The sequence below is a fragment of the Corvus brachyrhynchos genome, unplaced genomic scaffold (assembly GCF_000691975.1).
Source record: "Corvus brachyrhynchos isolate BGI_N302 unplaced genomic scaffold, ASM69197v1 scaffold47, whole genome shotgun sequence".
Taxonomy (NCBI): domain Eukaryota; kingdom Metazoa; phylum Chordata; class Aves; order Passeriformes; family Corvidae; genus Corvus; species Corvus brachyrhynchos.
Window position 1 is genome coordinate 1,642,186 of NW_008239292.1, and position 22,309 is coordinate 1,664,494.

Below are 22,309 nucleotides of genomic sequence, written 5' to 3' on the forward strand. Positions count from 1 at the left end.
TCCCTGCCTCCCTCCAAGCAGCTTTTCCCAGGATTTGGCTGTCACTGCCACTCTACAAGGTGACACAGAGGCTCAGACATAGGAAATTCCCCACTAAAAGCTCAGGAATTCTCTTGGGAATGAGCTGGGATTTAAATCTGGGGTGGTTTTCCCGCTCGGTGTTTTGCAAAAGCAAAACCAAAATATTAATTCTAATGCAACATTTCTCTGTGAAATCATTTCTGCCATTAAATCTTTTCTGAGAAAAGTCACTGGGTGATAAAAAGGACACAGGCAGCTCAGGGCTCAGCTGACCTTTGGAATAAAAATTCCTTCTGAGTGTTTTCCTAACAGGAAAATGATAATTAATGCCCAAAATTTAAAGTTTCTTCTTCCAAGAAGATGTTTTTGGAAAAAATGTGGGGAAAGAATAAATAATAAAGTCCACACCCACTGTCAGAGCTCTCCCAGTGATGGAAGCTGGAATAATTCTGAATATTTTGAAGTTTTCTTTTTTGGGGAGGCTCAAAACTGCTGCTGAACTCTGCTGGATTTTACCAAAGTTTAAATGAATGAAGCAGAAATCGCTGGAAATTCCAGATTACTTCAAAAATGCTGATTTAAAGCATTTCAATAACGTTTTACCCAACCTAAAGCGGGGCAGTCTGGGGACAGAATGGGCCCAACAACAAAATCCACAGGGATTTGGCTCTTCCAGGCAGAGCAGCCCAAGTTTATCAGCGACAAATTAACAAATTCTTTAATTAAAGCTTCTTACCTTCACTTCTGCAGCCATTTTATCATTTGCAAATCCATCCACTGTGAGCTGAAGGGGAACAAGAAACCAAAATGAAAGGTGAAATTCAACATTTCCACCATTGCCCAGGTGTGTGTGGGAAGGGCTCTTCCCCCAGGGCCCCACGTACCTTTATTAGTCTGGATATTAAGAATCCACCTTGGTATCGATTATAAAGCTCCTCCCAGTTGTCCCTTACGAATTTCCAAGCAGCTTTCCTGCCCTGCTTGCTGCCTCCAGCCACTCCTCCAATCACTGACACCGTGTCCTGGGGACGTACCTCTTCCTGGGGAGGGAAAAGGCATCAATATTCCACGTTTTCCCAGCAATTCCAGCACCTTGGCTTGCAGGTTTTAGGCATTTCTACACCGAATCTGTCCGTTAAAGCGCTTTTTGCACCGCCAAAAATTTAATGTACGACTCAAAGATCGAAGGAAAAGCAAATCCCCCTGAGTTATTCTCAGGTTACACCCATGAAAATCTGATTTTACTAAAGACTGGCAAGATTTAGAGAGGTCATTTTGGCTCTTCGGAAAATGGAGAGGTCAAAGTGCGTTTTGGTTTCCTGGGAATGGGTGCTGGAAGCACAGCACTGCCAGGAAATTTGGGATGAACTTCCACAGCACCAGGAAATAACTGCTGGGAATACAGAAAATCCCTGCAGCAGGTGCCTCCAACCAGTCCAAGCAGGTTTTTCTTCATTTGGAGCCACCTCACTCGGATTTTTCTTAATTTGGAACCAACTCATTTAAGATTTTTCTTAATCTAGATGCAGATCACTCAAATTTTTGTTACTCTGGAACCAACTCAGATTTTTGTTCATTTTGAACCAACTCTCTCAGATTTTGGTTAATTTTGGAACCAACTCTCTCAGATTTTTCTGAATTTGGAACCAATTCTCTCAGATTTTTCTGAATTTGGAACCAATTCTCTCAGATTTTTCTGAATTTGGAACCAATTCTCACATTTTTTTCTGTATTTGGAACCAATTCTCTCAGATTTTTCTGAATTTGGAACCAATTCTCTCAGATTTTTCTGAATTTGGAACCAATTCTCTCAGATTTTTCTGAATTTGGAACCAATTCTCTCAGATTTTTCTGAATTTGGAACCAATTCTCTCAGATTTTTCTGAATTTGGAACCAATTCTCTCAGATTTTTCTGAATTTGGAACCAATTCTCTCAGATTTTTCTGAATTTGGAACCAATTCTCTCAGATTTTTCTGAATTTGGAACCAATTCTCTCAGATTTTTCTGAATTTGGAACCAATTCTCTCAGATTTTTCTGAATTTGGAACCAATTCTCTCAGATTTTTCTGAATTTGGAACCAATTCTCTCAGATTTTTCTGAATTTGGAACCAATTCTCTCAGATTTTTCTGAATTTGGAACCAATTCTCTCAGATTTTTCTGAATTTGGAACCAATTCTCTCAGATTTTTCTGAATTTGGAACCAATTCTCTCAGATTTTTCTGAATTTGGAACCAATTCTCTCAGATTTTTCTGAATTTGGAACCAATTCTCTCAGATTTTTCTGAATTTGGAACCAATTCTCTCAGATTTTTCTGAATTTGGAACCAATTCTCTCAGATTTTTCTGAATTTGGAACCAATTCTCTCAGATTTTTCTGAATTTGGAACCAATTCTCTCAGATTTTTCTTAATCTGGAACCAACTCATCTAAGATTTTTCTCAATCTGGATCCAGACCATTCAAATTTTTGTTACTCTGGAACCAACTCTCTCAGATTTTAGTTCATTTTGAACCAACTCTCTCAGATTTTAGTTCATTTTGAACCAACTCTCTCAGATTTTAGTTCATTTTGAACCAACTCTCTCAGATTTTAGTTCATTTTGAACCAACTCTCTCAGATTTTAGTTCATTTTGAACCAACTCTCTCAGATTTTAGTTCATTTTGAACCAACTCTCTCAGATTTTTCTTGATTTGGAACCAATTCTCTCAGATTTTTCTTAATCTGGAACCAACTCATCTAAGATTTTTGTTAATCTGGATCCAGCTCCCTCAGATTTTTGTTAACCTGGACCAAACTCGCTCAGATTTCTCTGAATTCGGAACCAGCTCATTTTAAGATTTTTCTTCATTTGGGATCCACCTCACTCAGATTTTTCTGAATTTGGAATTTCCCCCCCAAAACAAAACCCGAAGACACAACTCCAAGAGCGACCCACGAAGAGAATTCCTCCAGTTTTAGCCCATCCCACTCAACCCCAGCGCTCTCACAGGGTTATTCCTGAGCGAATATCCTGACAAAAAGGCAGAGTTTTTCCCCAGAACTCACTGAAAGTGCAAAGGTGAGAACTTTTTGGATCAGCTCTGGCTGGGAGATGGCTCCGAGGACGCGCTCGATCCGGTTCTTCTCCTCCTGCATGTCCGCCTGCTTGTGCAGCTGCACAGGGGAGGACGTGAAGGTATCAATTAATGAAGGCTGGCTCCTCACCTAATGAGCCCTCTGTGAATGCCACAGCTGCTAATTACTCATCAAACCCAATCAGGGCTCGCTGGTGACTCCGTTAATCCCCACCGCGGGCTCATCCCAAGGAGCGGCACCAGGAATAAACTGATTTTCACCAGTTCATAGAAAGGTCAAGCAGGACGGGGCCTGCAGGAGGCAGAAATTCCCGAGGGAGAGCCGGGATTCTCCACTAGGTGGCAATTTCCCACCACGAGCCGGGATCGGGGCTGGGGTGTGGGATAAATCCCAGCCCGGAGGGATTTGAAGGGGGAAATGTGGGATTTTGGGGAGCTGGCAGTGAGCACCCACCTTCAGCATGGTGTCCAGAGTGGAGCTGTCCCCGTGCTTCAGCACAGTCACGTAGACCTAGGAGAAAACAAGGAATGACTTCCAAAAAAAAAAAGAAAAAAAAAAAAAAAATACAAAACCCACCAGATTTTTTGGAAATGCACCAATTTGTACGGAATTGGGTCGGAATTCTGATATCTGGAAGCACCAGCACTGCTCCCTCCTGGGAGTTTTAACTCTGGAGTGTAGAGATGCTTCAACTCCTTTATGTTTTCCTCAATTTCAGGGTCATTTTGGCAATTCCAAGAGTGGAAAAACACCGGGATGACAAAAAGAGGGATCGCCATCCTCACCCGGTCCCATCTCCCACCATTTCCAAACCCAGCTCATCTCCCACCCTCATTCCCTACCCTTTGGAATACACTTGCCAAGGGGGTGGGGATAGATTTTGGGGACCCCAAAACCCCTTCCCAGGACCTACAGGACTCCTCAGGTCAGCTGACAGGATGTGCTTTCCTTCCACGTGGTCCTTGAACCGGCGCCGGGCCTCTTCCAACGTCGCCTTGTGCCCGGCTTTTCCCAGTTTTCCCAAGACCAGACCCCTTAGGAGGGCATCTAGGTGGCCTAGGAAGGAGCAGGAAAAAAAACAGGAATGGAAAAATGGGATTAATTTGGGAGACAAAGCTCAGCACCGAAGCTTTATTTCAGCTGTGTGACAATCCCTGAGGATATCCAAGGAGTCCAGGCCTTTTGTCTCTCTTTTTTTTAGGGAATACATTGAATTTTTTTCATAGCAAGAGGGTCAGGACAAGAGGATTCCAGCCCCAAACACAACAGGCAGGGCTGAAACCTGAGCTAAATCAGTAATTTTAACCATTTGGACTGACCAGGACAGGCAAACACACACACACATGGATTTCCAGCCTTGTAATCCAAGAATTTTCCTGCCCTCCAGCAGACAGAAAATTCAGCAGGGAATTTTTATCAGTGACAAGGCAGGGAAAAGTTTTACTATATTAACTCCTAACTGGCTGTTTTGAGGATTGTTTGAAGATTGTACAAAACCACCCCTGAATGCCTTTTTCAGCCTCATTTTCCTCCCTTCTCTCCCCACTTTCCCGAATTCTTGGCGGCTCATTGGCACACAAGATTGCCAAAGTTTCCCAGCAGAAGTTTTCCCCCAAACCCCTGATGATTTATCGACACTCACCATTCCCAAATCCACACCTGGATTTCCCAGTGGAACTTTTAAGCACAAAAATACTCCTGAATGCCTCTTTCAGCCTCCTTTTCCTCCCTTCTCTCCCCACTTTCCCAAATCCCTGATGATTTATTGCCACACCAGATTCCCAACCCCCCACCCAGGCTTTCCCAGCAGAACTTTCCTACCCTCTCCAGGTTTGGGGTCCCATCCCAGCCTCTCCCCGATGGGGGAGAAGACGTCTCTGACGAACACCTGGATGTCCTCGTAGAAATCCGTGTGGGACAGGAGGGTGGACAGGATGCCCAGGTTGCAGCTCAGGTCGCTCCACACGGTGTAGTTGGGCTCGTTCACAAAAGCTTCCATGACTTTTAGGACCTCCACGGTGCTGATGATTCCAGCTCGGGCCTGAGGAAGAGGGAAACACAGGGATTCATCCCATTTTTTAATAGCTCTTGAGTTTATTTTATTGATTATTCCCTCCCTGTCTGGTTTACCTTGAGCTATAAATTCGATTTTCTCTGTTGTGGGGTTGCCACACCTGAGCTCTGCTCCCAAGGATCAAACTACAATTTCCAAACAAAAATTTCCCAAACAAAATATTTTCCAAAGAACCCCCACAAAAACCATCCCCCCCCCCCCCCAAAAAAAACCCCATAAAACCAAAACCAACAAACAAACCAACCAAAAAACCCCACAACATCACCACCACCACCAAAAAGACCCAACAAAAGAAAACACCCACCCAAACCCAAAAACCATCCCAAAAAAAACCTGGGAAAAAAAACACCCTACAAGGAAATTAAGTGACTTCACAAAACTGCAGCAATTCTGGCAAGGAAAAGCAAACCCCCCTGAGTTATCCTCAGGTTACACCCACAAAAACCTGACTTTTCTTAAAAGCTGGAAAGATTTAGGAGAGATCACTTTGGCTCACTGCTAAATTGCAGGAGGATTTTGGCCCCAAACAATTTTGTCCCTAAACCCAAATCCAGCCCCCATCCCTGGTGCTCAGAGCCCCCAGAGGTGCCCAGGGGTTTGTGGGTTTGTGCCCTGTCCTGATCCCAAAGGATTTTGCCCCAATCCCAGGTGCTCAGAGTCCCCAAAGGTGCCCGGGGTTTGTACCCTGATCCCAAAGGATTTGTCCCCAAAGCATTTTGTCCCCCAAAACCCAAATCCAACCCCAATCCTGGGTGCTCAGAGCCCCCAGAGGTGCCCGGGGGGTTTGTGGGTTTGTGCCCTGCCCCGATCCCAAAGGATTTTGCCCCAATCCCGGGTGCTCAGAGTCCCCGGAGGTGCCCGGGGGTTTTGCCCTGATCCCAAAGGATTTTGCCCCAATCCCAGGTGCTCAGAGCCCCCAGAGGTGCCCAGGGGGTTTTTGGGTTTGTGCCCTGGCCCGATCCCAAAGGATTTTGCCCCAATCCCAGGTGCTCAGAGTCCCCAAAGGTGCCCGGGGTTTGTACCCTGATCCCAAAGGATTTGTCCCCAAAGCATTTTGTCCCCCAAAACCCAAATCCAACCCCAATCCTGGGTGCTCAGAGCCCCCAGAGGTGCCCGGGGGGTTTGTGGGTTTGTGCCCTGCCCCGATCCCAAAGGATTTTGCCCCAATCCCGGGTGCTCAGAGTCCCCGGAGGTGCCCGGGGTTTGTGCCCTGTCCTGATCCCAAAGGATTTTGTGCCAATCCCTGGTGCTCAGAGCCCCCGGAGGTGCCCAGGGTTTGTGCCCTGTTCCCAAAGGATTTTGCCCCAATCCCGGGTGCTCAGAGTCCCCAGAGGTGCCCAGGGGTTTGTGGATTTGTACCCTGTCCTGATCCCAAAGGATTTTGCCCCAATCCCAGGTGCTCAAGAGTCCCCAGAGGTGCCTGGGGTTCGTACCCTGATCCCAAAGGATTTTGCCCCAATCCCGGGTGTTCAGAGTCCCCAGAGGTGCCCGGGGGGTTTGTGGGTTTGTGCCCTGCCCCGATCCCAAAGGATTTTGTGCCAATCCCTGGTGCTCAGAGCCCCCGGAGGTGCCCAGGGTTTGTGCCCTGTTCCCAAAGGATTTTGCCCCAATCCCGGGTGCTCAGAGTCCCCAGAGGTGCCCAGGGGTTTGTGGATTTGTACCCTGTCCTGATCCCAAAGGATTTTGCCCCAATCCCAGGTGCTCAGAGTCCCCAGAGGTGCCTGGGGTTTGTACCCCGATCCCAAAGGATTTTGCCCCAATCCCAGGTGCTCAGAGTCCCCAAAGGTGCCCGGGGTTTGTACCCTGATCCCAAAGGACTTGTCCCCAAAGCATTTTGTCCCCCAAAACCCAAATCCAACCCCAATCCTGGGTGCTCAGAGCCCCCAGAGGTGCCCGGGGGGTTTGTGGGTTTGTGCCCTGCCCCGATCCCAAAGGATTTTGCCCCAATCCCAGGTGCTCAAGAGTCCCCAGAGGTGCCTGGGGTTCGTACCCTGATCCCAAAGGATTTTGCCCCAATCCCAGGTGTTCAGAGTCCCCAGAGGCACCCGGGGGGTTTGTGGATTTGTACCCTGTCCTGATCCCAAAGGATTTTGCCCCAATCCCAGGTGCTCAGAGTCCCCAGAGGTGCCTGGGGTTTGTACCCCGATCCCAAAGGATTTTGCCCCAATCCCAGGTGCTCAGAGTCCCCAGAGGTGCCTGGGGTTTGTACCCCGATCCCACAGGATTTTGCCCCAATCCCGAGTGCTCAGAGTCCCCAGAGGTGCCTGGGGTTTGTACCCCGATCCCACAGGATTTTGCCCCAATCCCGAGTGCTCAGAGTCCCCAGAGGTGCCTGGGGTTTGTACCCCGATCCCACAGGATTTTGCCCCAATCCCGAGTGCTCAGAGTCCCCAGAGGTGCCTGGGGTTTGTACCCCGATCCCACAGGATTTTGCCCCAATCCCGAGTGCTCAGAGTCCCCAGAGGTGCCTGGGGTTTGTACCCCGATCCCACAGGATTTTGCCCCAATCCCGAGTGCTCAGAGTCCCCAGAGGTGCCTGGGGTTTGTACCCCGATCCCACAGGATTTTGCCCCAATCCCGAGTGCTCAGAGTCCCCAGAGGTGCCTGGGGTTTGTACCCCGATCCCACAGGATTTTGCCCCAATCCCGAGTGCTCAGAGTCCCCAGAGGTGCCTGGGGTTTGTACCCCGATCCCACAGGATTTTGCCCCAATCCCGAGTGCTCAGAGCCCCCAGAGGTGCCCAGGGGTTTGTGCCCTGATCCCAAAGGATTTTGCCCCAGTCCCTGGCGCTCAGAGCCCCCAGAGTGCCCAGGGGGTTTTTGGGTTTGCGCCCTGCCCTGATCCCAAAGGATTTTGCCCCAACCCCAGGTGCTCAGAGCCCCCAGAGGTGCCCGGGGTTTGTGGGTTTGTGCCCTGCCCTGATCTCAAAGGATTTTGCCCCAGTCCCAGGTGCTCAGAGCCCCCAGAGGTGCCCGGGGTTTGTGCCCTGATCCCAAAGGATTTTGCCCCAATCCCAGGTGCTCAGAGCCCCCAGAGGTGCCCGGGGGGTTTGTGGGTTTGTGCCCTGCCCTGATCCCAAAGGATTTTGCCCCAGTCCCAAGTGTTCAGAGTCCCCAGAGGCACCTGGGGTTTGTGGGTTTGTGCCCTGGCCCGATCCCAAAGGATTCTGCCCCAGTCCCAGGGCTCACCAGGGAGAAGAGGTCGTTCTGCAGCCCCAGCCTGTCCACGGGGGGCAGGGACAGGTCCTTGATGGCCGGGATGAGGCTCTCGAGCATGGCCGGGCTGTACTGGGTGCGGTAAAACCCCACCGTGCCCAGGTTCAGCTGCCAGGCACCAAAACCAGCAGGAAATTTTAAGTTAGGAGCAAAGAATCTAAGGTTTTGTATGTATTTTTATCTAAAATATGTTCTGTATTGATGTGTATTTAAATGGAATTTATTTTATAGTTATGTATTTAAATAAAATGTAAAGTATGTGTATATTTAAATAAATATACCTAAAATATGTCTTTGTATTTATACAAATTTATCTAAAATATGTATTTGTTTTTATACATATTTAGATCAAATACATCTTCATGTTTATCTAAAATATATATTTATATTTATGCATATTTACCTAAAATATATCTTTGTTTTTATACATATTTATCTAGGAGATATCTTTATATTTATACATATTTATCTAAAATACATCTTCATATTTATCTGAAATATACCTTTATATTTATACATCTTTATCTAACATATGTATTTGTATTTAGTTATTTATCTAAAATATATCTCTCTATATGTATTTTACATATGAAAACCATATGTAGAAAAACTATATATAGAAAAACCATACATTAAATTATATATTAACATATCTTATAAATATACAACATATAAATATGTAGTATTTATTTAGATAAAATAAAAATAATGTAACTATTGACATATACCAACATATATATAAGAATTTGAATATAAATATTATGAGATAATATATAATATATGTAATACATAAAGTAATAATATAACATTATAAAAATATGCAATGAATGATATAAAATAATGAAATACTATTAAATATGTAACAATGATAATAATTATAATTATATAAAATAATAATATGATATTACGAAGTATGTAATAATTATAATAATGATAATGATATGAAATAAAATAATAGCAATAACCATGATAACAATATTGACAATAATAACGATAACAATGACTAAAAAAGCCACTACATCTCAACTCAAATCCTGCCTTTAATTTCAATTTTTTTTCCAGGCTTGAATTCCCAAAAAATTCCGATTGACACTGCAGGAAAACGGGATGGAAAGGGGAAGAGCAGGAGCCAAAACCCGTTCAGAGGAAACCCAGAATTCCAAGGAGAAAAGGAAATAAAAAAGGGAAGAGGAAAATGAAATTTTCAGGACTTACCTTAACCCACTGCTCAGGTTTGGTGTCCTTCAACACCACGGTGAGCTCGGCTTTGTCCATCAAAATCTGCATTTTGGCACAGCTGGGGTCCTCACTCGTGCAAATACTGATGGGCACCATCCACATGGGGAAATCCTCCCCTGGAAAAGAGGGAAAAACAAGGAATCAGGGGGAAAAAGTGTGTGGAAAACACCGAGAGAGATGTGCTCAAAATGCAGGTTGGGCGTTGAAAATGAAACTGGGGAAAAAAATTTAAAAAAAAAGGCATTTTCTGCAGGGAAATGTGAGTTTTAGAGGTAAAAATCTGAAGGGAAATGACAGTTTTAGAGTTAAAACCCCAAAAATCTTTATTCATCCTTAAAATTTGAGGGAAAATGACAGTTTTAATCTGAAGGAAAATGTCAGTTTTAGATTTGAAACTCTGAGGGAAAACTGCAGTTTTAGAGGTAAAAATCTGAAGGGAAATGACAGTTTTAGAGTTAAAACCCCAAAATTCTTCAAATCATCCTTAAAATTTGAAGGAAAATGGCAGTTTTAATCTGACGGAAAATGTCAGTTTTAGATTTGAAACTGAGGGAAAACTGCAGTTTTAGAGGTAAAAATCTGAGGGAAAACTGCAGTTTTAGAGGTAAAACTCTGAGGGAAATTGTCAGTTTTAGAGCTTAAACCCTGAGGGAAATTGTCAGTTTTAGAGTTTAAACCCCCAAAATTTTTAAATCACTCTCCAAGCCAAACATTTTAATTTAGATAAACACGGAAGGTGAGTGGAATCAGTGCTGGAATCAGAGGTGGCTCCCACCTGAGGTGTTTTTATTTCATTTATTTTAGCCTCACCACAAACCAGCTGCTCCCCAGCTCTTCAGAGGGCCCTAAAATGGACATTTCTGAAGGAATTCTGGAGCCAAGAAATGCTGTTTTCCACGCCAGGATGTGGAAACCTTGGATTTCCTCAGGTTTTCCCACCTGGATCCAGGCAGAGCACAGGCCCGGGAATGTTTCAGCTCCCAGAATTGCTGCTTTTGCATGAAAAGCAACAAAAAAATATCCCAATATCCCTTCAAAACTGGGATATTCTGAGGTTCTGTGCCCACCCCATCCCTGCTCCCAGCTCTCTTCTTACCAGTATATGGTCCACTGGCACAGAATTTCTTCTGGACCAACTTCAACACTTTGTCATCTTCTTGCTGAGGGGAAAAAAATTTAAAAAAAAAGAAAAGAAAGCAAAAAAAAAAAAAAGAGAAAAGGCGATGATTAGCACATTTAATTTCAGTCTCTGCGTGTCACTGCACTCTGTTTCATGGAATAAGTTGGATTTTTTCCCTCAGAAAAAGGCCCTGCTGCAGGAATTATCCCAGAGCACAAAGGCCTCGGTCCCTGTTTGAACACCCATGGCCTGGATTTGCCGCCCGTGATCCTCCCTCATCCTGCAAGCTTGTGGAACAAGCAAAATTGGAGTGGAACCTCCCTCCCCCCACAAACATTTCCCACACCGAGCAAAGTCAGCAAATCCAGGGATCCAGGGAGTTTCTGGGATGAATCCACAGGGATTTGCACCTCCCTCCCCCCTCCAGAACCAGAGCTGCGCCCAGGCTGAGCCAACCCCCGATCCAAGGGAATGCTCGAAATCACGGAATATTGTTCAATTTAACCTGAGGTTAAGGCAAAATTCCATTTTTACCTGTTCAGCCTCCACATAAATGAGTGGAAATCCCATTTGTTTGGTCCACGTGTTCATCACAGCAGCAATGGGTTTGCCACTGGCTTTTTCCAGGCTTTCCCAGAGATCCTCTGCAAGAGAAAAGGATCTGACTCAGGACTGGCAGAGTCTTGATGTGTCAGGTTTTATTAAGGACAGCATAGGAGAGGTTGGGTTCTTCCTCTACTTTTTAATGCTTTTGTGTTTTTATTGAAATTTAACAGACAGGCAAAAAAAGAAAAAGTGGAAATAGTTTAAATCTCCTCAGGGAGGAGAGAGGGGAGCAGCAGCTTCTTTACTACTAAAAAACCCCAATCAATACACATTGTGCTACAAACCCATAAAAATTAACATTAAATATTCAAAGAGGACAACCTTTCCCCTTTAGTTTTTTTATGTATTATGTCAAAAATGACTGACCAAACACCACAGATAGGATTTGGCTGATTGAGCTTTGATGTCCCCAATCCCACATTTGTGCCTGATATACAACAAAAAAAAAATTAAAAAGGTTTAAAAAAAAAAAAAGTGCTGTGGAGTATCAGACTTCAACCTGTTTAATCACAGGATCAATACTGCAAAAGGCTCTCTTGGCAAAGCAAATATTTCTAAATTATAGATGTGGTCAGTGATAACTCAGCCCTACCAGATCCCCACAGCCACACACTCCTGGGACACAAAACCCCCCAAGGATGCTGAATCCTGGCTGTGCAGGGCACGAAACTGGGAAGAAGGCAGAAATTTCCTGGAATTTCAATTATTTCCTGGCATTTCAGCTATCTCAGGTGGGACACCAACAGTTCTGAGTGCAGAAATGACTTCTGTGCCCATGCCAGTGACCCAGTCACCTGTGGCAGCATTCCTCTGCTGGAACTTGGTCAGGTACAGGTTCATTCCTTTCCGGAAATCCTGGGAACACACAAGTGGAGATGTCAGAGGGCTTTCCTATCCTCTCTCTGCTCTGCATTTATCCCCAGGAAACAGGCAAGGAATCTTTAAAATCAGTAATTCCATCCATATTTCCCACTATCTTGTTTTTCCCAGGTAAGTTCAGAGCTCGAAGTGGAGACATTTTCAAAACGCTGAAAAAACTTTTTTTAATCCCACTTCTTTTTTTTTTTTTTTTTTTTAAATCCCAGTAATTTTAGCTATAAAAAAATGCCCTAAAAATCCCCAGCTGGCTTTTCCAGCCCCATCCCTTTACCTCATCCCCAATGTAGTCGTGCAGCATCCGGATCACAGAGGCTCCCTTGCTGTAGGAAATGGCATCGAATATTTCATCCACCTCGGAGGGATGGCCCACACTGACCTATGGGAAACAAAAAAAAACCCCAGTGAGAAGGATTTAGGCTGCCAAAAGATTGGATTTTGCTTGTGGCAGCATCTTAGAGTTGAAAATCTGAAGGATTCTTTCTCTCCAAGAATCCACCTCTGGATTGCCTGAGTGGAATCTCTGCCCCCAGACAAAGAAAATTCCTCGGATATGGCTGGGTCAGGGCTGGTTTGGAAGTTAAGCATGGTTTAAGTTATGTTTGGGTGCTGGATCAAACAGATTTGGGGTTCTTCCTTCAATCTTTGGGGTTCTTCCTTCAATCCTTTGGTTCCCAAAAGCAGTGAAACAAAAAGCAGGAATTGTTTAATCCAGGGACAGCGAGCAAGACACGCTCAGGGAGTAAATCACTCTAAAAAGACCCGGTGGACAAGGTCATTTCCCAAAATTTATTCCACCAAACATTCCTTAAAACATTGGAATCTCCAGGAATTAGATCTCTATGCATTCCAAGGGAGTTTTTGAGGGGGGGGCACAGCCCCTCAGGGAGAGCAGAACCCACAGAGCTCAACCGCGACTCCGGATTCCGCGACTCCGGTCAGCAGCAACCACAAAATTCCCTTTGTAAATTACAGGGAAAAGCTTCCAGAAAAGGGGGAAAAAAAGGGTGGAAAAGCAGGATTCACCTCGATGGGGTGGCTGTTGTCTAAGGCATCGAGCTCCTGGGCTCGTGTGTAGTCAGCACACACGAGATTGCCTGAGTGGAATCTCTGCCCCAGACAACGAAAGTTCCTCGGATATGGCTGGGTCAGGGCTGGTTTGGCAAGGGAGTTTTTGAGGGGGGGGCACAGCCCCTCAGGGAGAGCAGAACCCACAGAGCTCAACCGCGACTCCGGTTGAGCAGCAACCGCGAAATTCCCTTTGTAAATTACAGGGAAAAGCTTCCAAAAAAGGGGGGAAAAAAGGGTGGAAAAGCAGGATTCACCTCGATGGGGTGGCTGTTGTCTAAGGCATCGAGCTCCTGGGCTCGTGTGTAGTCAGCAGACACGAACTGGGTCCAGATGTCGTACTCGGGGAAGCAGTGATCCACGCACAGGTACTCGATCCACGAGGCGAAGCCCTCGTTCAGCCACAGGTGGGTCCACCATTCCTGCAGGGATGGGAAAAAGAGGGATAAAGGACAAAATTCCGAGGGATTTCTCCAGTCAGGGGTGAGTTTGAAGCTTCTTTTGGTGCAGGTCAGAATAATGTTTATTGTAATTGTTTTGGTATAATGATACAAATGTGATCGTTTGGGTTAAAATGAGTATTTGATTTTGTTTTTCTGCGCTCACTCCCAGTTTAAACAGTGCAAAAGCAAGGCCAAGGTAGTTTTGGGGCTCCAAAAAGCTGAATTGTCTCACCCAATCCTGGTTTTTACAACACAAGAAACTCCAGAGCCTGTGGAATATTTGGATTCAAGCACCTTTTTCCTTTGGGAAAAGCAAGGTCAGGTCTAATTCCCAGAGAAAGCTGAAATTCTTTGTTACCAGAAGCTCTGAAAATCCAGGTTTTTAGCACTAAATAGAATTTCTCCATGGATTTCACTCCTGCTGCCTCACAGATGCTTTTATCCCCACTAAAATGAGTTAAATCTCAAACCATTCAGGCAGTTGCTCCTGATTTACCCAAAATAACTCACTCCGAGCAACTTTTCAGCTCCAGGACTGGAAGGATTTGCAGGAACACACTGGATTTTTAATAATTATTGTTAATTTCTAGCTAGGACCTCCTTCAAACCACTCCAAACAGCTTCATATAGAAAACATTGATGAAGAAAAAGCACTGCTAAAGAAGAAATTGCTAATGAAACACCATTTAAACACGAATTATTCTAACACAGCGTGCTGCTATGCAGGGGCACCCAAACACGCATTTTGGGCAGGGTGTGAAGCAGATTGAAATAAAAAGAATGGGATTTGGAAAGGGTTGGGTACCATGGTGACGAGGTTTCCAAACCACTGGTGAGCCAGTTCGTGTCCCACCACCAGAGCCACCCACTGACGGGACGAGGAGCAGGAATTTTTGGGGTCGATGAGCAACGCGGTCTCCCTGTGTTGGAGAGAGAGCCAGAACTCAGCAAGGTGGGACATCCCCAGGGGAATCAAAACCACAACCCAAAGGAGGTGAAATTACCTAAGCAAGCTAAAAAGTGAGGAAAAACAACACCACCTCCCCCCAGAAAAAAAAAAACCAACCCAACCCCCCCCCCAAAAAAAAAAAAACCACCCCAACCCCCCCCCCAAAAAAACCAAGCCAAGAGTGTGAAATTCAGTGCTGGTGAAATTCCCGGGGTGAAATGCTGGAAAGCTTTGGAGCAGGAATTCCTTTCTGGCATGCAAGAAGTGTAAAAAGACCAAAAAAAAAACCCAGGCAGGAGGAGGAAAATTGATCTTTTATTTATTAAAATGCTCCCCCTGCATAAATTCTGGGAACCTCGAGTCCCTCTGCGCTCCGGGATGGGCGCTCATCCCACATTCCCAAAGGAATCCTGGCTCCTTCCAGGAGGTGTTAACATCCATTTCTCCACTGGGGCACCTCCCACTACGAGCAGGGCAGGGAGGGGCTGCCAGGAACCTCTGGAATGCTGCAATTCCAGGGAAAAACCTCTCCCAAGGATGGTGCCTGCAGGCCACGAGCTCCTGTCCCCTAAAGGAGCAGAGCAAACTCAGCAAAAAGGGGCAAAAATTCACAGCTCCATTCCAAAAATTCTCCTCATCCAGGATTAATATATATTTTTTTTTTCCCCAAAAGGAGTAAAATATCAGATTTCATCAGAACTGTAACAAGCAGGGAAAAATTTGAAACCTGGGAAGAATTTGTTTCGATTTTTTAAGGCCAAATTCAAAGCTGAGCAGAAGAAATTCCAATTATTTCAGGATTTAAAGCCCAAAGCTTACAAGTTGTTCAAAAGGCAGGGAAATCCTCCTGACCACCAGCACAGAAAATGTATTAACATCAAGCAAAAGTGCAAAGCTTGATCAGAAGAGGGGGAAAAAAAAAAAATCCAACTGAAAAGGAAAGCAAGTTAATATTTTTGATTTCCTCGTCTCCACACCGTTACTCTGTAACTGCTAAATTCACCTACGAGGTGAAATCAGAACCTCTCCCAGCTGTGTCAGGAAATTTTATGGGGGATGGTGGGGGGAAAAAAAGGGGCCAAGGAAGTTTTGCCAACTTTAAAACCCTCACACCCTGGGCCCAGGGGCTGATTTGTGCCTTCCTGAGCTGTAACAACACCACCAAAAGCATCCAAACCAAACTAAAAATTACAAGGATTGGTTCTGTCTGATTTGGGATGACACCCAGCAATTAGAGCTGCCTCAAACTAATCCAATGAATTCCAAGAATTAGTGAACAAAGAGGGGAAAGACAGGATTTTAACAGCATACCTATAAGTAACAAGGCCCCAGTTCTCCATGGCACCTTTATAAAATAAATACAAAGGTTTATTGATATTGATGCACACCTCTTCCTAAAGGTATTTTTTTTATAATTTTAAAAATTCAAATAAAATACAATTTCATCAATAAAGTGAGTTACTTTACCAGCAGCAAAGTCTGCAATAGCTATGAGATCAATTTTAGGAAGAGGGTAAGGAACATTGAAGTAGTCCTTATAAAAAGGCAGAGTTTTAGCAGCAACCTGTAAGGAACGAGAGGAGAAACGTTCTGTTAACTCAGAACTGGGCAAAACTTGGCTGAAATGAAGAAATTCTGGCTGAAATGAAGAAATTCTGGCTGAAATGAAGAAATTCTGGCTGAAATGAAGAAAGGTTTCTCCCAGAAGCCCCACTCCCAGCTCGCAGAGCACAATGGTTGGGAAGGATCCCATCCCTGCCTGCTCCCACTGCTTCTCATCCTCGTTGGGCTCAAGCTGAAGGGGAATTTCAGCAGAAATCAGAACTCTGAACTCTGAATTTTGAATCAAGATTGGATTTTTTCAAATCAAAACTTGAAATGAGAACTTCCAATCACAAGTTCAACTCAGGATTTGGAATCCAAACTCGAACTTCAACTCAAAAGCTCAAATGAGAACTTCAGAGAATGAGGAAATCAGAACTGCAGGAGAGCTTCACATCAGCATTTCCAATCAGGGTTAATTGTTTTGGTCACTGCAGACATTGCTGTATCTGCAGCTGAAATCCCCTTTCATATCGAGCTCAGCCTCTCTGACTAAATCAAGGAAAAAAACCCCCCAAAAAACGAGGAAAAGAATCCAAAAAGGAAAAACCCAAAAAACAAGGAAAAAACCTGCCCTAAACAAAAGAAAAAAAACCCAAAAAACGAGGAAGAAACCACAAAAACAAGGAAGAAACCACAAGACAAGGAAAAAAGCCCAAAAAACAAGGGAAAAAAACCCTAAAACAAGGAAAAAAGCCCAAAAAACAAGGGAAAAAACAAAACAAGGGAAAACAAACAACAGGGGGAAAAAACCCCAGAAAAATGTCACCAAAAAACCCAAAAAGGGGAAAAAAATCCAAAAAACAATGAAAAAGTCTCAAACATAACCAAGGAGAAAAAAGAAAAAAACCAAAACCCAGGAACAGAACCCAAAAACCAAGGAACAAAACCCAGGAATAGAACCCCAAAACCAAGGAACAAAAGCCAGGAACAGAACCCAAAACCCAAGGAACAAACCCCAGGAACAGAACCCAAAACCAAGGAACAAAACCCAGTCACAGAACCCCAAACCAATGAACAAAACCCAATCACAGAACCCCAAACCCAATGAACAAAACCCAATCACAGAACCCCAAACCCAAGGAACAAAACCCAGGAAAAGAACCCCAAACCCAAGGAACAAAACCCAGGAATAGAACCCCAAACCCAAAGAACAAAACCCAGGAATAGAACCCAAAACCAAGGAACAAAACCCAGGAATAGAACCCAAAAACCAAGGAACAAAACCCAGGAATAGAACCCAAACACAAGGAAAAAAACCCAGAAAACTGGGAATAGAACCCAGAAACCAAGGAACAAAACCCAGGAACAGAACCCAAAAACCAATGAATAAAAGCCAGTCACAGAACCCAAAACCCAAAGAACAAAACCCAGGAACAGAACCCAAAAACCAAGGAACAAAAGCCAGGAATAGAACCCCAAAACCAAGGAATAAAACCCAAAACCAAGGAACAAACCCCAGGAACAGAACCCCAAACCCAAAGAACAAAACCCAGGAATAGAACCCAAAACCAAGGAACAAAACCCAATCACAGAACCCCAAACCAATGAACAAAACCCAATCACAGAACCCCAAACCCAATGAACAAAACCCAATCGCAGAACCCCAAACCCAAACAACAAAACCCAATCACAGAACCCCAAACCCAATGAACAAAACCCCCCGAAACCCAGAACAAACCCCCCCAGGAACAGAAGCCCGTGGCTTTGGGCTGCTTTACCTCCAGGGCAAACTTCCCTTGCTCGGCCTTGCCCACGGGGGTGTAGACGCGCACCAGGACCCCGTCCTGCGACCGCGCCTCCACGAAGTCGTACTCGCCCACCACGAAGGCCACCAGGTACGTGGACATCACCGGCGTCCGCGCGAACTTCACCTCCACCAGGCTCTCGTCGTCCGGGTACGGCTTCCTGTCCACCACGTTCTGTGGGATTTAGGGGGGAAAAAGAAAAGGGGGGGATTTTGGGGTTTGTCGCTTTTCATGTGTTGGAGGAAAAGAATTTCCAGGGATGGGAGTGTGTAGTGCCATGAATTTGTTGTTGTTTGAAGGAAATGCATCAGGCGAGGTGTGAGATTTTACACCACTTCTGGGTAATGGGGAATAGTCACAAGATTAAGGGTTACATCGTAATTTATAACTTTCTAATCCAACAGGCATTTAAAATGACACTTTATTTTAGATTTATGACCTATCACCTGTGGCACTTCTCACTGCAATGCAGCCGTGTCTTGACCAAAACTTCTCATGTCACCTACACACAGATGTCTCTCTTACACCATCTACATCCTTAACTTCAACTATGTAAAATCACACTATTCTAGTTTAAAACCCTCCACCAGAACACCCAGTGTACAATTTTACTTATAGGAATACAAGTTTGTAATCCTTTTGCTTAAAGTCCATAAATCTCTGTCACTTAAGCCAGACCTAGTCTCTTCCAGGGTTGGAAATCAAAGCCTCCTTTAATTGCAGGAGTTTCTTCTCCTCTGTCTCCCACAGGGGTTGAAATATCGAGCCAGCTCTGAGGAGCCAAAAGATGAGGGGGGTTTGGGTTTTTTTTTTTTTGCCCAAGTGTTGGTTGCTTACAACAAAAGGAACTTTGGAGGCTGGGGAATGCTTGGATTGAAGCAGCAGCATCCAGGTGTAATTCCCAGAGAAAGGTGAAGGCGTTTGTTCCCCCCAGAAACTTGGAAATTCCAGGTTTTTAGCACTAAATGGAATTTCTTTCTGGATTTCGCTCCTGCTGCCCCACAGCAGCTTTGGGGCTCCAAAACATGAATTTTCTCACCCAAATGCTGGTTTGTACAACACAGAGAACTTCAGAAACCGTGGGGTATTTGGATTCAAGCATCTCTTTGCAGGGATTTGGGAAGAGGAAGCTCAGGTCTAAATCCCAAAAAAACCTGAAGCCGTTTGTTTCCAGCAGAAGCTCTGAAAATTCAGGTTTTTATCACGACAAGGAATTTCTTCATGGATTTCACTCCTGCTGCCTCACAGAATTCCACATCCAAACTTCCGATCAGAATTCCGGGAGAACTTCAAATCTCAATTTCAAATCAAAACTTCCAATTAGCCAAAGTGGGAGGGAAAGTCCTGATTTGGACAGCCCCAAAAGCCAGGCCAGAGCAGCTTTACGGCTCCAAAATCCTGAATTTTCTGCCCAAAAGTTGATTTCCTACAACACAAGAAACTCCAGAGCCTGTGGAATATTTGGATTCAAGCACCTTTTTCCTTTGGGAAAAGCAAGGTCAGGTCTAATTCCCAGAGAAAGCTGAAATTCTTTGTTACCAGAAGCTCTGAAAATCCAGGTTTTTAGCACTAAATAGAATTTCTCCATGGATTTCACTCCTGCTGCCTCACAGATGCTTTTATCCCCACTAAAATGAGTTAAATCTCAAACCATTCAGGCAGTTGCTCCTGATTTACCCAAAATAACTCACAAGTTACTGCTCCGAGCAACTTTTCAGCTCCAGGACTGGAAGGATTTGGGATAAAACCCCTCAGGAAGATCGTGCCTGCTCCAAAGCAGGAGCTGGAGTAACTATTCCCTCCTTGTGGTCAAAATGAAAGGGATTTTTAAGGTTCTTTAGGGTTTTTAAGCAGTTCCCCTCGTGGCTCAAGTGGCCCATCCCAGCTGGAGGCGTGTTTTTATGGGAATATTTTTATGATATTTAAGTTATATCCCATTAGGAACTAAAGAGCATCAATCCCATCCCAGCAAGGCACCGCCTCAAACCCTGACACAAAAACCTCGTGGGTCAGGGCCAGGCCAGACTTTATTTATTTATAAATAAATAAAGCCTATTTTTAAACTGACTCTTTGCCAGCAAGAAATCACCTAAAAGCACCCACAGGCAGCAAACTAAAAATGCTCATTTGTGTTTATTTGTGACAGAGGCACCTCTGCTGCCACATTTTATCCCAGGTCTGGACAGAAACCCAGAGAGGAAAACTCACAAAGGACTTTTTCCCTCTTAATCAAGCAGCACATAAGCCAAGATTAATGATTATTTTATTTATTTAAAACCACCAGGTTTGTCGAACCTGTTCAGGTTTTGTGCTGGCACCTGACATCAAATTTTGTGTTTTTATTGCAGATTGTATTCCCAGCTCTGGCATCAAGGCACATCATTAATTATCAATGCTTTAATTAAAACATTTATTGGCACATAAAGGACTTACCATATTTGACAAAGCTACTCTGTCTTTGGGAACCACCAAAGAAATATCAAATGTTGCTTTAATAGCAGGCTCATCCCAGCAAGGGAAAGCTCTGCGAGCATCAGTAGCCTGAAATAAAGAGCATTAAATAAATAAATCACAGGAGGTTGTGGCGAGCAAACACAGAAATTCAGCTTATTTACAGCAAGAAACGGGTGAGTCGTGCTTCAGCCTCCTCGCTGACACTCCTGACCTCTGCATTAGAGCTTTTTACTCTTATTTCACTCCTAATTTAAGGAAAAAAAGCAGCTGAAAAGGCCTCAGCGCTCGGCTGGAATTGCCCAAATTTAGCAGAGTCGCGACAGGAGCGAAGCTCGGCCACGTGGAAGCACCGAGGGCAGCCAGGCGTGCACGCAGCACCCCAGATTTGTCAGCCAGCAGCAGAGAGCACCCCAAAAAACTGCTCAGTTTGTGCTGGGGGGAGAGCCCCGGGGTTTAGGGAAGCTACGGAATGAGAAGGCAGCGAGAAATGCCCCGGTTCTGGGCGGGGTTTACGGAACGGGGCCGGGATCTGGCTGGCACTGGGATGGCCTTAAAGGCTGAGAGAAAGGCCCAGGGTCCCCACTGAATGGGCAGTGAATGCACTTTATAAAGGGAGATTTCCAGAGGTGTTTAAATAAAAAGGTGTTCTTGGATATTTCAGCTGCTGTAGGGAAGAGGATGAAGGCCACAGCAGCGTGAGGAAGTTGCCAGGTCCAGGGTTTACTGACCTTGGAGCTGGGAGGTAAAGGGCAATAAGGAAATGAGGAAAAAAAGGGAAAAAATGAGGAATGAAACCCAAAAAAAACAAGGAAAAACCCTCCAAAACCAAGAAATCTTCCCCCTCCCCAAACAAGGAATAAAACCCAAAAACCAAGGAGAAACCCCCAAAAAACAAGAAAGCCCCGCCCCAAAAAACAAGGAATAAAACCCCAGAAACAAGGAAGAACCTCCAAAAAACAAGGAAAAAACACCAAAACCAAGGAAAACACCAGAAATTGGGTAAAAAACCCAAACCCAAGGAAAAAAAACTCCAAACCCAAGGAAGAAAACCAAATCCAAGGAATAAAACCCCCAAGAAACAAGGGAAAAAACAAAAAAAAACCCCACAAGGGAAAAAAAACAAGGAAAAAAAACCCCAAAACCAAGAAAAACTCCAAAACCAAGGAAAAACCCCAAAAAACAAGGGGGAAAAAAAAGCCCAAAACCAAGGAATAAACACCAAAAACTAAGGGAAAAAAACCAAAAAATAAGGAATAGACACCAAAAACCAAGGAAAAAACCCCAAAAACCAGGAATAAACCCCCCAAAACCCAAGGAATAAACCCCAAAAACCAAGGAATAAACCCCAAAAACCAAGGAAAAAACCCCAAAAACCAAGGAAAAAACCCAAAAACAAGGGGAAAAAAAACCCCAAAAACAAGGGGAAAAAACTCCCAAAAACAAGGGGAAAAAAACCCCAAAAACAAGGGGAAAAAAAACCCCAAAAACAATGGGGAAAAAACCCCAAAAACAAGGGGAAAAAACCCCCAAAAACAAGGGGAAAAAAACCCCAAAAACAAGGGGAAAAAACCCCAAAAACAAGGAAAAAAAAACCCAAAAAACAAGAAAAAAAATCCCCAAAACCAAGGAAAAACCTCCCAAAAACAAGGGAAAAAACCCCAAAAAACAAGGGAAAAAAACCCAGAAAACAAGGAAAAAAACCCCAAAAAACAAGGAAAAACAAACCCAAAAAACAAGAAAAAAAATCCCCAAAACCAAGGAAAAACCTCCCAAAAACAAGGGAAAAAACCCCAAAAAACAAGGGAAAAAAACCC

General features: G+C 44.5%; 1 protein-coding gene across 1 annotated transcript in view; it reads right to left on the reverse strand.

Moving 5' to 3' along the window:
* Positions 1 to 117: 117 nt before the first annotated feature.
* Positions 118 to 22,309, reverse strand: part of NPEPPS (aminopeptidase puromycin sensitive) — a 32,437-nt gene continuing 10,245 nt past the window's right edge. Inside the window, exons 4-21 of the mRNA XM_017740539.1 lie at positions 20,475 to 20,582; positions 18,015 to 18,215; positions 16,159 to 16,255; positions 16,003 to 16,036; positions 14,548 to 14,662; positions 13,557 to 13,721; positions 12,506 to 12,610; positions 12,150 to 12,210; positions 11,284 to 11,393; positions 10,726 to 10,789; positions 9,606 to 9,745; positions 8,364 to 8,498; positions 4,923 to 5,142; positions 4,015 to 4,157; positions 3,555 to 3,611; positions 3,072 to 3,179; positions 906 to 1,061; positions 118 to 805 (exon numbers count right to left, since the gene is read on the reverse strand). Of these exons, the coding sequence (XP_017596028.1) occupies positions 740 to 805; positions 906 to 1,061; positions 3,072 to 3,179; positions 3,555 to 3,611; positions 4,015 to 4,157; positions 4,923 to 5,142; positions 8,364 to 8,498; positions 9,606 to 9,745; positions 10,726 to 10,789; positions 11,284 to 11,393; positions 12,150 to 12,210; positions 12,506 to 12,610; positions 13,557 to 13,721; positions 14,548 to 14,662; positions 16,003 to 16,036; positions 16,159 to 16,255; positions 18,015 to 18,215; positions 20,475 to 20,582 (2,085 nt within the window). The 3' untranslated portion in view covers positions 118 to 739. The remainder of the gene's footprint in view (positions 806 to 905; positions 1,062 to 3,071; positions 3,180 to 3,554; positions 3,612 to 4,014; positions 4,158 to 4,922; positions 5,143 to 8,363; positions 8,499 to 9,605; positions 9,746 to 10,725; positions 10,790 to 11,283; positions 11,394 to 12,149; positions 12,211 to 12,505; positions 12,611 to 13,556; positions 13,722 to 14,547; positions 14,663 to 16,002; positions 16,037 to 16,158; positions 16,256 to 18,014; positions 18,216 to 20,474; positions 20,583 to 22,309) is intronic.